This window comes from Parasteatoda tepidariorum, chromosome 6 (assembly GCF_982258835.1).
Source record: "Parasteatoda tepidariorum strain Cologne lab strain chromosome 6, Ptep-v5.0, whole genome shotgun sequence".
NCBI classification, from domain to species: domain Eukaryota; kingdom Metazoa; phylum Arthropoda; class Arachnida; order Araneae; family Theridiidae; genus Parasteatoda; species Parasteatoda tepidariorum.
In genome coordinates, this window is record NC_141760.1 from 59,306,663 (window position 1) to 59,322,470 (window position 15,808).

The following is a 15,808-nucleotide window of genomic DNA, read 5'->3' on the forward strand; positions in this document are numbered from 1 at the left end:
GGAAACTATTCTTTACTAAAAGGTTTTATGTATTTTTTTTTCTTGCCTCAAGAACTAACTTTTATTTCAATGGATACTTCAAAAATTTTATTATTAATTAGTTCGAACTAATGTTTAAGTTATGGAATCAGATGCTAAAATGCACTTTCCTTGAAGCTTTCCCTTTTTCCGGTCCATTTGGAATCTTAATGACTCCTTCAAAGTATGGGAGATAGCCACAATGTTGAAATTATGTTTCAATAGTTTATTTAGAAGAGCTGCCGTCGGCTTGGGTCTCTTTATGTCAATTTAGTTTTTTTCTTTGTTTTCTTTTTTTTTTGCAGTATTGCAGAACACTGCAGTAACGTTTTAGGCGAATCAAAAACTTTTTGTACTTAATTATGAAGCGCGTTTATTCAAAGATAATTCCTCGAGAAAGATGCATTTTAGAAATTATTTCTCATTTTTAATTACTTTGTTTAATATTGATCGAAAAGATATTGAATTGTAAGAATTTCCCATTTAGAACACTTGTTCGCTGTTGAATTTTGTGTTTTTAACTTTATTTTTTAGATTTGCAAGAGAAATTATGTATTCGATCTATTGTGACTCCGACTTAAGCTTTTTTACGTTTCCAAAATCACTAAAATTTAGTGAAGTTGAAAACTTTGATCAGTCGCAAATTTTTTTGTAATGCATTAATCAAAACAATTAAAGGATATTGTAAGTCTAGTATCAAATAGCGGTATAAAAATTTTTTGTGTGCATAAAATGGAAGAAGAGAGTCACAAATGCAATTTTTTCTTCTTTTCAAACTTTACAGTATACAAATTTTTAGTATGATGTCGAACACGATGCCTTAGCGGCAGTGAATTTAATTTGGCTTTCAACTTAACGTAAGACAAATCGGATATGAATGGTAGACATTCAATAAGCGCGTTGTTTCGATTAGTTCGATGCCTCGACGAATTCATTTAACCGAATCAGAAGCTTGGAAAGTTATTGGCCAGTTAGAGGGGGGCCAAACACAAGCCGAAGTAGCAGAAGCCATTGGAGTTCCACAAAGTGTGATTTCCAGGATCTGAAACCGTTTTTTGAAGACTGGAAATGCAGGCCGAAGATCAGGGCAAGGGTGTAAACGTGCAACATTGCCCAACGAAAACCATTATTTAACGCAAACGGCTCTGGGATACCGAAATATGAATGCCACTTTTCTTCAACAGTACCTCCCGTTGGCTACCGGCTCTACAGTTTCGACACAAACTGTCAGAAACCGCCTTCACGCTGTGGATCTGTATGTTACCCGATCAATGATGTGTGTTACGTAAACAGCAAGGCATCGTCGCGCCCGCAGGGAGTGGGCAACAGGGCATGTGAACTGGAAGCGAAATATATGGCGTAATATTCTTTTCTCTGACGAGTGCCATTTTTCTGTTCATCCTGTTCAACGTTTCTGGACGTCCAGGGAAACCATATCCCCCTACTAAAAGCAATTTTCTTTTAAGAAAATATCTTTTATTTTGTTTTTCTCATATACACAAATTGCGTTTTTTTCTCCTTTTATACCCAAATGCCAAATAAAACGCTTTTTTTCTGCCAAACAAATGTCATTTTTATCTAATTTCGCCTACTACTTCTGACGATAATATATCAATTATTCAATCATTTAATTGTTTTGAGCAGTATGTATAATAATTAAAGTAAATATTTATTCCAAAATTCATAATACATGTAATCAATTCATGTATCATTTGAACTTTAAAAATATTCATCCCCCCCGTGCATTTCTTACAAAATATTAATAAGTTTTTTTATTATTTTTGGCTTTCTACTTTTCTGTGTAAATATATTTTCCAAAAGGAAATTTAATCAAAGGGAAACCTATATTAGTGAAACAAAACTTAACTATAATAATTCCCTTATCAAGTTTTTTAAAGGATATATGATACATGTCACACAGTAAAAGAAAAGCTTCAGAAAAAAAAGCATGATTTGTTGGTTTCTTCAAAATGATACAAAATTTCATGAAGAAACCAATAAATATTTTTGTTCGTAGCAAAAATAAATAATTACACTTTAAAAGAGTAATAACAAGTATTGCCCTTCTCATATTATTGTTAATAGATATTGAAAATATTAGTTGATATTAAAGACAAGCTATTATTAATTGATATTAATAATAAGCAGATACAATTTTAGATTACATTGCATATTTAAAAGCATTTTAAAATGTTCCTTCCCCTTATTTTCACCTACTGAAAAGACTGGGAATGGACTATACTGATAAGTATATTTCATCTAAATGGCGAAACATTATTTTATTTATGAAAAAATTATAAAACTACGTCAATGATTTATCGAACACGAACTACATTGTAAATTTAATAATTTCCTAACATTTGTAAAGTAAATTGCGTAAGACGTGTAATCATTAATGCATTTTAGTACAAGTTCTGGGAATTATACTTTAAAACAAAAGTTATTAAACTCAAAATGCTTATCAAAATGATGATGGGCAATACTTTGTGCCGCTCATGAATAAAAACGTGAATAAAGCACAATTAAAGGCACAGAAATGTGCATACGGTACAGTCTCTGGCCTAATTTTTAGACGCAAAATAAGATTCTATTTAAAATCTCATTTATCAGGTGATACTATACAGATTTATTGTTTTTAAGACGACTGAAACCGGTTTGCAGTTTATGTTCGTGTATCAATTGGTTAACATTGTAATACAGTACGTTAAAAATAAATACAAATAGAAAGTATATAAATATATCTCTTGTATAAAAACCCATTACATGTATGTTTAAATATAAACATATTGCATATAAACTCGTGCAAGACATGTAAATATTAAAGTGCTACAGTGCGTTTAATAATTTGGTCTAATTATTATAATATTCCATTATAATAGCTGATTTAATAAATATTCTATGTTTATATAATATATCGTCTAATTTATCCAATCGTCGAAATTATTTTATAAATCGCCTAATTTGACTAATTGATACACGAACGTAAACAAGTGCAAACCGGTTTCAATCGCGTAAAAACAATAAAGCTGCATAGTATCACCTGATAATTAAGATTTTAAATAGAATCTTATTTTGTGTCTAAAAATTAGGCCAGGGACAGTAGTTATGGTTCTTGATACAAAAACTATGTCTGAATACAATAATTTGTGTTAAGACGCTGAGGAAAGTTCTTGCTTATATAATCGAAACCTGTAAATAATAATGGAAACATATAATCATAAACCTGAAAATATGTAATGGGAACCTGAAATAATGCCCATTTCTGTTTAGTTATTCGTGCTATATTCATGCTGTTTTGCTTTATTTAAAATATTGAATTGTGTACATACGGTGTGTCATTCTATGCATCCAATAAAAGCAAAAGTCTGTTGTAATCCAAGCTAACAGCCAAGTCCAGGGTGAATTCCAAGGAAGTTCAATTAATCTGTAGTTATTATAAACCCAAGCATAAACAAACACTTCAGCTCCTTTGAATGGAATTCTAGAAATTAAAATCAGCAAAATTTTGAAGCTTAGCAATTCATTACGTGATTTTATTTATCAGAAATTGACTAATATTTTATTGACAAGCGTTACAAGTTCACTTTTGAATTTACTGTGAAGAATTTGTGCTCTAAAAACAATGATATTTTTAATTAAAAAAAAACAACATAATTTTGAAAATGAAAACCAAAATATACGTAATTTAAACCATTCTTTTCCTTAATTTTTCGCTCATATGGTTATATATTTTTCGTTTCGTAATAAATTCTGGTTTTCGAAATTATAATTCTTATTACTACACATTTAGAAAAATTACGAAACTGAAAAGTAAATTTAACCGAATAAAAATGGTTTTCATACCATGGTCTAAGGCATCATGATAAAATTACCACATTTACCAAATTTTATCACTTACTATTAAATAATGTTTTGTTGTTAATTTTACCAAACTGCTTCGGGAAAAATTACTGAGCTTTTTGGTGTTCCCATAGAGCCAGAAACACTGTAAATTTTACCATATTCTGAAAATTCAGACAATACTTTTTTGACATGGTAAGTGCTATTTAAATAAATTGGGATAAAATAATTTTATTCGATATCCTAATTCAAGGTAACATTTTATTTCCATCTAACACTAATGGTGTTGCAGATAGAGCCAATATTGTCTTCGCCAGAAATAAGTTAGTTGAACTATATTAATTTATGCTAAGCAAAATTCATCTACATTATATTAATGAATTTAGTATTTGTATAAATAAAACGTGTTCTGGTTGTTAACAACACTAAATATTTGCGGGTTTAGTATACTGGTTGAAGGAAAATTTAAACTATCATATCACGACGCCAAATCAGCGGTTATTGTCTTTTTTTCTTGAAATATAAATAAAACGTACTATAACTTGACTCTTGGCCGATTTAAATGGTAATTGGTTTTCATTAATATTTCTTTCGTCAAGTAGTTAACATCTCTTGCACAGACATTACTTAATAAATAAATATTAGAGACAGTTCTTGGCAGATAATAATTATGGAAATCGCCACTTTTATTTTTTACAGATTTCGATTATGAAACAGATAAATAATTTAAATATAAATATGATATAAACAAATTAAAGATTTGCGTGATTTCATTGAATAATTTTATTATTAGTAGACAAGTCATTTTAATAAAAATAAATTCCGAAGCATTCCAGTCCAATCAGTGATAAAATCTTTAGCTGCATTTCTCTAATGTGGTACCGTAAACTCGGATATTTCTTTTATCTAGTGGTAACACTATGATTATTATTCATTTTGTTAGAATATCTGATTGATGAATAATTTAAGTAGTATTAAAAAAATAGCCGTCCTAAGCAATAATTTAAGTATGTTGAACAGTTAGTAAAGTATTTAATTAGAATAATTTTGTATTTTTATGTAAATAAAATCTTAGTAATTATTTAGATTAATTTTGGATGCTCTCTAAAATGACTTCAAAATATTTTAATCATAAAAGGTGCCGCATGCATTGATTTGAGTTTAAAGAAATTTCTTACTTGCTTAAATCCATTAAATAACCATGGAAAACATTTGACATAGTCTCATTGATTCTAAATGTAGGTTTCTTTTGCCAAAATCGCACCACTTGTTCTAGAATAATTGTGACCATAAATATGGGAGCAACCTTTTGAAAATAATAATAATAATTAGACACAATATCACACATTGAAATTTTATTCAAAATCTTTCTTAAAAATGGTTTTCATTTGAATATTAATGAATTCCCATTAGAAATACTTTTAAAAAGCAATTTGAATTTTAGAATTTCCAAGTTTGTATCATAAGCACGGATAATGGGATACCTGAAAGTGACATAGTGTGGGCATCTCGATCGTCATCGATGGTTAAAACGTGGCATTTGTTTAAGTTACAAACTGTTCTTTCCATTCCATTTCGAATTAACCAAGCCCGTCAAGTATTAGTTCTCTTAAGTGATTCATTCTCTATTCGTATGCAAAGATTCTTTCAAACGATTTCAATTCCTTCTCAATATCTTTCCAACTTAACACAAAGACAGGTATGACGCTACGTAGATCATAAACAAATTGATTATGCGTTGAAATTGCCAGGTACACAAAAAATATATCATGGTTACAATAAAATACATAAAAGAAAAATAATAAATCTAAGTTAAGAAAAAGGCGAAGACGAAAAAGAATTATATTTCAATAAATTTGATGTGCGGAATGGCCCTGTATTTAATAAACTTCACGTTAATAAACATTCTAACTTATGTAGAGAAACTTAGCTCTACTTTAACACGCCATTTTGCTTATAAAAGATCAACTTGCTGATGTCGTCATAGGTCACATGTGTGACTATCCATGATCTTCTTCTTCTGGAGGTACAAGTAACCAATTGTTGTTAAACTAAATAATTATTACGTGTTATATTAAATTTAATAACACGTATAACTATTATTAAACTAATTTATTCACTACATTTTTAAATATGATATAGTTTTTTTCCTTCAAAAAAACTGCAATTTAAATAAAGCAATTCTGATTTTTTACATAACTTTAAAATATTGTGAAAAAATTTAAACAACGTTATATCAAAATTTTGGAAATCATAATGATCTAATTCTGCAGAATTTTTGTGAAAGTAAGAAAAGTATTTAAGTATTGCCAAAAGTATTGTAAGTATTTGTGTGAAAATATTTTATAAGTATTGGCAATTTCCTTATACTTGTATGTAAGAAAAGTTCCTTATACATGTATATACTTGTATGTACTTTAAATATAAGGAATCAAACAATATTCGTTTTAATAATTACATTGGGGAGCAAATTCTTTGCATTTATATAAATACTTGACGTTGCCTAATTCTGGTGTTGTGATTTCTAATCTGAAATTAGTTTTGCATATAAAACTACAGATTTTTTAAAATGACATTTTTAGTCATCATGCACAAGTTTTAAAACATTATACATAAAAGGAGGTCGTGTAAAAGTTGCGACAAACCTCTAGGGGAGATGGATCACATCATCAGGATTAAAATGCTAGGAACCAATGCCCTCGAATGAAATGTCATCTTATGCAGCTAGGAGCGTTTTCCCATTAAGATCTGCGCAAAAAGCACAAAAATAGAGTAGTGCCCTAGAGGCGTATGACGACATTACGAGGCATAAGTTCCTGTGCCGTTTTAATGTTGATGATATACTCTAACTCCTCCAGAAGTTTATCAGAACATTCATGCCACTCCCTGTTGAATATAGTGTTTTCAAACTTGTACATTTCGACAAAAATAAGTTAAAAATGACTCACTTAATTAAAAAAAAATGTAGCTTGGAGAGAGAAACAAATTTCAGATTTGAAATCAGCAATACGAAAGTGTCTCAAATTTTTTAATAAATTGTTCCCCAATGTAATTAAACTTCATTTAGTTATATATTTATAATAAAATAGTTTTAATGTTCTTAGCCTTCTCGTTCTTATTTTACTGAGTAACGCATTTGGCATTGAAACTCGAAGTCGGATAAAAATTGTATTTTATTTTAAGTGATTAAGAACGATATATTTAACACTAATTTTGAAGAAAAAAAAGCCACAAATTTATTACCTTCCTTAATGTTTCCATGTAAATTTTCACTAATATTCATAGCTTTTTTTCCGAGTTAGCAAGCTCTCATGAGCAATTATCTAATCGTAGAGTTTCTTTTTAAGGATAAATAGTCAAAAATATCGCATATAAATTTTCATAACTTGAAAATCATAACAGAGGATCGGTTAGTCTCAAGTTTTTAAAAAAAATATATAATGTTTGATAGATGAAAAAGGAACACAATTCTTTGAGTAAACAATTGTATTGAACTGAATTTTTCAAAATTCTTTTTGAATAAAATGTGATACTATAAAAATCTTTTTGAGTTATTTATTTTTGTAATTTAGATCAGACAAGAAATTTTCTTTCACCTTTTATTATTCAAGTAATCAAAAAAAAATGTTAAAAGACATAGGTTATTAACAGAGTGTTCGTACTTTTTAATGTACAATCTATTTTTACAGGAATATGTTACGGAATAAAAAGTTTGATAAACCGTGATTTTTACAATAACAATTATCGTTAAATCACTGAATAACTCTAATTTAATAAATATTACTCTAAAGTTTACAGAATAATATTTTACGATAGAAATGGATTTTACTCATGATACATCCAAAGTGCCGGTACTTTATACCGTAATTTGATCAGAAATTTTCTGATCAAATGACTGCTTTGAGATACTAGTAAAAAACAAAAGTAATATTATTAAACTATATGGTGTACTATTTTATCTTTTTAATACATTTACACCTGAGGAATTTTTTTTTCTCCAACTGTTGAACATAAGTCTTCTTGTCACCTTTAAATAGTAGCACTCGTGAGGAAGAATATTCAAATCATCTTTAAATGGCAAGAAATAACTAAGATATGGTATAAAACTAAATATTCTCATAGCATCAAATCATAAACTCATTTTTATAAGATGCTATGCTTTCTTTGTCCCGGAAATTTTTTGAAAACCAAAAATGAAACTTCCTTGATCATTTTGCCCCATCACACGAAGTTAAAATCACTTAATCTAAAAGGTACAATATGGATGAATCATCCGTAAAATCTATTTTACTGTAGCGTACCGTAGTTTCATACTAATATTTATTTAATTAGAGTGATTCAGTGATTTTACGGTAGTTATTACTGTAAAAATTGCGGTATATCAGAGTTTTAGTTCCGTATTATGTTCCGGTAAAAATGGATTTTATGGTAAAAAGTACCGGCACCCTAAATCTGCCGGTACTTCTTAACGTGATTTGATCCGGAATTTTTTACAGCGCACTGCTGACAATTTGTAATCCAAAATGGTAATCCTATGCCAAACTAAATGGTAAGGATTGTTTCCCCATTGGTTCTTCTAGAGACAATTTTTTGTACGCCTGCGACAGAAAATTTTTTGAAGCGTACACTGAGGTAAAAATCAAAAATGGTCTCCTTGAAAATTTGTAAATAATTTAGAAAAAGTAATGTTTTGACATTTATTTGAAAATACAATCGTGATATTTTAATTAACAAGCTAGTAGTGTAAGTCTGTTCAAGTTATTTTATGTCACCTTTCATTACTAAATTATGTCCCCGAACATAAAAACAACAAAATTTAAATAGTTCTTTTCAGGAAAATCAACAAATAAATTTTTTTAAGTGCGTAGTTAAAGAATTAAATTATTTCTACACGCACTTACAATTCCATAGCCATAATGATTCTACGGAAAGAAAATGCCTCATCAAATAAAACCAAAATTTAATGATTGACAGACAAACATGAATGTCTAGTGTATTCGCAATGAATAGTTATTTGTGAGTAATCTCACACTATTATTAATATATACCATAAAATTTTATAATATTGCATAATACTATTATAATCATTTAAGCTAATTGCATGTGACATTGCTAATCATTGGAGGATATCCTTGAAACACCGCTTCCTTTGAAATGGAAGAGAAAGAAGAAATAGTTTTACAGAATCTCGTGATTCATGTTGTTAATATTCACACCACGATAAGAGGAAAATAGTTATTCTTGGGGCAACTGGAGTTTAACCATTTATTTCGAAATCAATGATGAGAAAAGGAGCTTTGTGTGTTGGGATTTTTTGTGAGTGATTTATTGTTTAGAATCATTTGAAAGAAATGGAGTGTTACAGTGTTACAAATTAGTAACCTTGATTTTTTTTTTATTAAAAATATTGAGAGACTGTTTGTTAGATCTAAAGTCAAATGAATATCTTTTTTGTTTTAAGAAGGAATTTTTATTTATTGTAGATTAATAAAATTACTTGATTGAATACTTTTAAATATTTTGCTAATTGAACAGCTAATTAATTCTTAAATATTTTGCTAATTGAATTCAGCTAATCTATCAGGCGCATTCTCGAATAAGGCAAATAGATGAACTGTCTATCTGTCAATTTACTGGATTAACTGATAGAAACTGAAATCTCTTTCTGTCAATCGAGACAGACAGTTCCGAATAAGTTAAAAGTTTCGGAAAATTAACTATGAAATTGAAATTTACAAATCCACTTACTCAGACAATATAATTTATCGGCTAATTCAGACAGACAGTTTCCAAATGAGTTAAGCATTTTGAGGAAAATTAGCTATGAAATTAAAATTTACAAATTAATTAGACAGTCTAATCTATCTGTTAATGGAAACAGACAGTTTCCGACCAAGTTAAAAGTCTTGGAAAATAATTTATAAAAGTAAAATTTACGAATCTACATACTTAGACAGTATAATCTTTTTGTTAATCGAGACAGACTGTTTCCTACTAAGTTAAAAGTCTTGGAAAATTAACTATTAAATTTAAATTTACAAATCTACGTAATTGCTTGTTACCATTCTCAAACAAATATTCGGTTTTCAGACAAACAAAATAGGCGCAAAATATTTGTCCTCTTTTGAACAAATAGAGGCTGTCTGAACTTTGGTCCGAGAATTTAAGTCTGATTAAATACACGTGATGTGCGTTTTACTATAAAAAAAATCTCACGTCTGACACAAAAATTTTTTTTAATTACACTTATTTCTTAATTAAATAATTCACAATTTTGCATTAGAATAAAGTTTTTTACAATAATGAATTACAAGTTTACTATTTGTTTGAATTGCATATTCTCTAAACAAGTCTCTTAGTGGTGATGAGTCCACTATAATTTATTTTCGTCAGTGGTTTCAAAGACGAAAAATGCCCGGGCATAGCTGAGCAGTAAGGAAGCGAAATACGGAGATCGGATATTCACTATTTTTGTACAATTTAATTCCGAATTTCGAATTCTGCAAGTGTAGAGTATGTATGCATCAATATTGTCATCGGGTCATCAATAATGAGGAATTTAGGATAATCACAAACAATATAGTTCTAGAGCAAGATTGACAATTAAATTTTAAAAAAAATCCAATGTCCACCTGGAGAATGACCTTTCGTCATATATGCATCTGAAGGGCAGATTTGTTGGACACTCTTTCAAGGGCACCATATTAGGTGGGTCAATGCTGCTCCCACAGTATGGACAGATAGTACAGAGATGGAAAGAAAATCCATGTCTTACCCGGGATTCGAACCCGGAACCTTTCTGGTGCAAGGCCAGGTCCTTGACCCCAGTCAGGGAACTGACCTTGCATCAGAAAATCGGTCATCATGTACGGATCGGTCAGCTTAAATCAAAATTAAAGTGCCAAACTCAAAACTAATCTGTAATAATTTTATTTAGTTTAAATTTGAACAAAAAATATTAAAAATTATTATGAATTTAAAAAAAAAGGTTCGAATATTTTGAATAGAATAATATTATTAAAAATCTCTATTTATATATGTTTCGATAAACCTCAAAATTATTAAATCACTCCTTAATCATCATTATAATTCAGGTTTCTACTTCTTAAATGTTTGAAAGCTTTTAATTGTTGTTGAAAAGATATTCGGGTAATAAACGAATTGAACTTACAAGTGAAAATCTAATTGTAAGTATTAAAAAAAACTATTTATGCATGTCGATTCTGTATTTGCTATCCATTTAAGAATAAAGAACCAATTAGAAATTGACATTGAAAGTAAGTTATGTAATATTCTAATATCTTATGCAAAAATTATAAAACGAATTATGAAATTCATGGAACAATTGACAATGCGTAGTTTAAATATTTTCAAGGTTTGAACGAACTATGAATAGTACTAGTTGAAAACGTCTTTTTTGCTAGATAGTAGTACTTAGAGTTTGTTGCGTATTAGATAATAATGATTTGTAAAAAAACAATCTTATCTTTTTCTCTCATAAAAAATCTATAATTAGAGCTCGAAATAAAGAAGAGAAGAAATGCAAACATTTCAGAACAGAGTATATGTAGTATTGAATCAGGATCTGATCGAACTATTGTTCACGAGTAACTGAGTTTTTATCTGAAGATTTAATCTTCTTATTGTTGGAGTTAGAAGAAATCAATTGTGGGCGCGGTTTAATTAATGATACGAATATATTTTATAGAATCAAAGCGCTTGAAAAATAAAATAATGTGAGTTCTTTTTATCAATTTATAAGTAATTACAAAGTTGAGGTGGACTATTTTAAACTGCAATTTTACTGTTCTACCTCAAATTTGACATTAGTTTTTATTTTTCAGAAAAGCAAAATAAATTGCTTTCTGTGTTTTTAGCAGCTTTTTGGCAAGAGAAAAAATCAAAGCAAACAGCTTTGTATATAAAAAAGAAACATCAATTGCAGTCTAATTTTTACTATCTAAGAGCCAATTCATTGGTTTAAAGATTCAATCTTAAATATGCAAATTAAACGGAGCTAACTGTTAATTAAACGCTTATTTTACGTTGTATTGTTGTTATATGTTGTTTTGTGTTGTTTTGCTGTATTATGTTATAACTTTTTATTAAGTATTGTTTTTTCTCAGTAATCAGATATTTTCCTGAATAAACATGCCTTTTTCTGATAGATTCGGATTTTTGTCTTCAACAATATGAACAGAAAGCGAGTATTTTTAAAAATAAAGTCTCAATAGTTTAGTCAATAGAACAATCAAATATTTAGTACCCTTAGTGTTATTTTTACTTTTTGTGTACTTCTGAGAAGCTTTTATGAAGCTTTTGCAGAGAATTGAAGCCGACAGCATGCAATTATAAAACTCGTTTATCGAATGATAGTTCCAATCAGAAATATAACTTTCAATAACTACTAATTATTTTTATAATTAATTATTCTTTATTATTTTAAGTGTAATAGTCGATAACATGTGAATTGTAGGATATGCAAATTTTTACTTTTAAAGCTATGTAATTTTTAAGGAAAAAATACGTACGATGAATAAAATTGGTTTTAACAATCTTGTAAATCTTGTAATCTCCCCCTAAGAGATTACAAGATTTTATCCTCACAAAATTAGAAGGTTTTTCACAAGAAAACAAATAAGCAGAGGGAAAAACGAGTAGTGTAAAGCATAGATAATAAAAAATTTTTGCTTCTTTTATTCACAGAGAAAAAAAGTATGGTTAAAACTACCAGAATATGGTAAAATTTACCGTTTTTCCGGCGCTATGGTAACACTAAGAGCTTTTTAATTTTTACCTAAGATTTGATTATGACTTTGGTAAAGTTAAATATAAAATATGAGTTTATAACATGTAGTTAAAATTTGATTAATGTGGAAAAATTTGGTAATTTTATCATGATACTTTAGAGCAGGGCATAAAAACTATTTATTTCTAAGTGACCGGAAGCTTTGTGTGCCAATATTTTTCCACGCATTACTCAATTGATAAATTTCCATTTTCATTCTTAGAAATTTAAAAACGTTGACCGTTTTCTTTCAATATATAATTTCTTTGTGTTGTTCACGCGTTTTTCTTTCTTTGAAAGCTTGTATTATTTTCCACAAAACTTATACTTTGAAAAATGCAAATTTCCATAACAAAAAGAAGTAAACAATTTTTTTAGACCCAACCAATTTAATTCCCAACCACTAAGGTACCTCACTATATGAATATAAAAATCCCAAGCGGTTGCCTCGTGCCATTTTGGCTACCGTTCTAGAAGATGTAAGACATAACAATCTATCCCCACGTATTAGTATTTCTTTTCGGAAAGCAAAAGGTTAATTTATTCCATCTTCCGCGTATTTCATATTGAAATTCATCTTTCAAGGCACGGATCTACCTGGTTTGCGTAATCGATCTTTCATTAGCTAAGCCGTTGCACTTCTTCTTTGCAACTAAAACAGATATTCCTTTTGACATCAATGAGGAAATCACATTTAGAAAAAGCGGTGCTTTTAGTTGAATAGCCGCATCCTATATAGATCAAAACAGGTATTCTTAGAGTTATGTAATCTGCAAACCGCTACTAGAACTCTTTCTTTTTCTTCGTCTTTATTTTAATAGCATCCCCTGCCTAAAGATATCGTACATAGATTAAGTCACTCTTTTCAGAGGCCAAAAGCATTAGTATAAAAAAGGTTGATTACAGTATGACTTTTACTTTTTATTCAAAGGTATTGCACATCTATGGAATTGAGATGACCACGTATAGAACATGGAACATAAAATTATTAAAAATAGAGATTGACAGAATTAAAAAGATTTTTTAAATTAAGTATTTTCGAAATGATTCCTGCAAGTAATATTGGTTTTAATAAGAGGAGTGCAGTTTTTTTCTGTAACTGAACCGTGATTACAGGCTCTGTTCTGAAAATTCTGATGTCCTTTTAAACATTGAGTTTGTTTCTATATTTTGATTTCATGGATAACACACCAAAGAAGCCTGCTTACGTGAATAATTTACGGAGAACCGAATCAATTATTAGTAATCTGTAATTATTATTAATCTATACATAATGTCATTTCTGCTTGGGGAACCCCTGTAAGGCCTAGTGTCCTGCAGAAAATAGTTTGTATCATTAATAAAGTTGAAAAAAATACATAAAGTCTAAAGAAATAAATCAGAAAATGCCAAGCATGCTATAAAAAGCAGCTGTCTAATTTTTACAACCATTTCAGTTTTACTTTGTACGTAACTTTCTGTTTTATTAAACTACATCGAGCAGCTTTCTTTATAAATACAAAGATTATAATAAATAATTCGCTTCCTCTAATGGTCAAAATAACAAACAGAAATAAATGCATGCAAAGACAGCAATAAAATTAATTTTAATGTTATGGAGATCAGTATGACAGTGAATCAGTTTAAAAAAGCGATACTCGATATAATTCACAAAAAAAAAAATTTAAGATAATTACCTACGTTACTTTCTTCCCCACAGCACTTCAAATTAGAAGTAAATCGATTGATCTAATACCTCTAACAGTAAAAATTTATGGAAAAATGGTATGATTTGAAAAAACAATTGTGTTTTTAAATTGTTCTACAAAAACAAACAGTAAACAATGGCAATAATAATGTAAAAAACGGAATAAGTCTTCCTGACTTCAAATTGTACATGTTTTAAAATATACGAACCATTTATGATTTTAAAATAATACAAGAAGGAAAAATTCTGGTCAATTGCCGCATTGTATAGTAATAGCATTTCTAGAAAAAATACGATTATTCTGGTTAATAAAACTAAAATATACGCATTTAAATAATTCATTTGGTAATTTTTCGATATATATGGTAACGGTTTACCTAAAATTCTGATTTTTAAAATTATAGTTCTCTTAAAACCATACATCTAATTAAAAATACAATACAGAAATTTTTTTAACCAAATAAATAGTTTTTAAGCTTTGCTTTCAAGTACCATGATAAAATTACCAAATTTTATCACATACTTTAATACCATGCTTTGTAGTTAATGTTACTAAAATCATTACCATGGTGCTTCATTAAAAACATCGAGCTTTTTGGTTTTCCCATATAACCCGAAGCACTGTAAATTTTACCATATTCTGGTAGTTTTGACCATACTCATTTTCTCAGTGTATGTAAAAGTTATATCAAAAGTTCATAACCATTTTTTCCCTTTTTTTTTACCTCGCATCAACTAATTTATATGCATTATCCAAGTAGTTAAACTAGTTTTTAAGACTGTTAAAAGACATCTGAAGCATCTAGTTATTATTTTTTACTCAATTGTTTTAAGAATATTTACTAGTAAATGCAATATTGACTAGTTTACGAAAAAAAACTGAATTAAACAAAATAACTCAATGAATTAACTAAACTTAATTAACTCAATGAACTGAACAAACGGACTGCAACTTTCGATGTTTAATCTATAAACAAACTAATTCAGTACTCACATCTTTATAATAATCTGGTACGTCTTCAAGTTTCTCATAATTATGCTTTCGTGGATCACAAATATAAAATAAATATCCCAACCGTTTAACTGTTTCAGAAATGAATTCCATGTCTGAAAAATTTGTGAATATTTGAAACATTACGATGGACCAAAGTTTAGTCCGCTTTGATCAAAATCTAGTTTGAAAGGACCATATAATTTATGTCAATGAGATTAAGATCTTTGACTTTTGAATACAATGTGGGAGCAGCATGATGCGGGATTTCATCAAGGGCACGTTAACTATCTTTTCCATCTTCTCCCTACTTGTTTGGGCATGTTACTTCCTTTGGCCATGTTTTTGTCCATGTTATCAAACTTGTCTTTCTTAATATAAAATATGCAAACTTTTTTTTATGAAAAAGAAGTAACATATTTATTTTGTAAGTTTACTGTTGGAAAAAACTTATGTAAACAACTTTGAAATTCTAGGGCGATTT

At 28.8% G+C, this 15,808-nt stretch overlaps 1 protein-coding gene across 1 annotated transcript in view; it reads right to left on the reverse strand.

Annotated features, from left to right (window-relative positions):
* Positions 1 to 15,512, reverse strand: part of LOC107443243 (alkylglycerol monooxygenase) — a 50,771-nt gene extending 35,259 nt beyond the window's left edge. The window contains exons 1-3 of the mRNA XM_071178624.2: positions 15,328 to 15,512; positions 5,037 to 5,164; positions 3,348 to 3,499 (exon numbers count right to left, since the gene is read on the reverse strand). Of these exons, the coding sequence (XP_071034725.2) occupies positions 3,348 to 3,499; positions 5,037 to 5,164; positions 15,328 to 15,468 (421 nt within the window). The 5' untranslated portion in view covers positions 15,469 to 15,512. The remainder of the gene's footprint in view (positions 1 to 3,347; positions 3,500 to 5,036; positions 5,165 to 15,327) is intronic.
* Between the last annotated feature and the right edge of the window lie 296 nt (positions 15,513 to 15,808).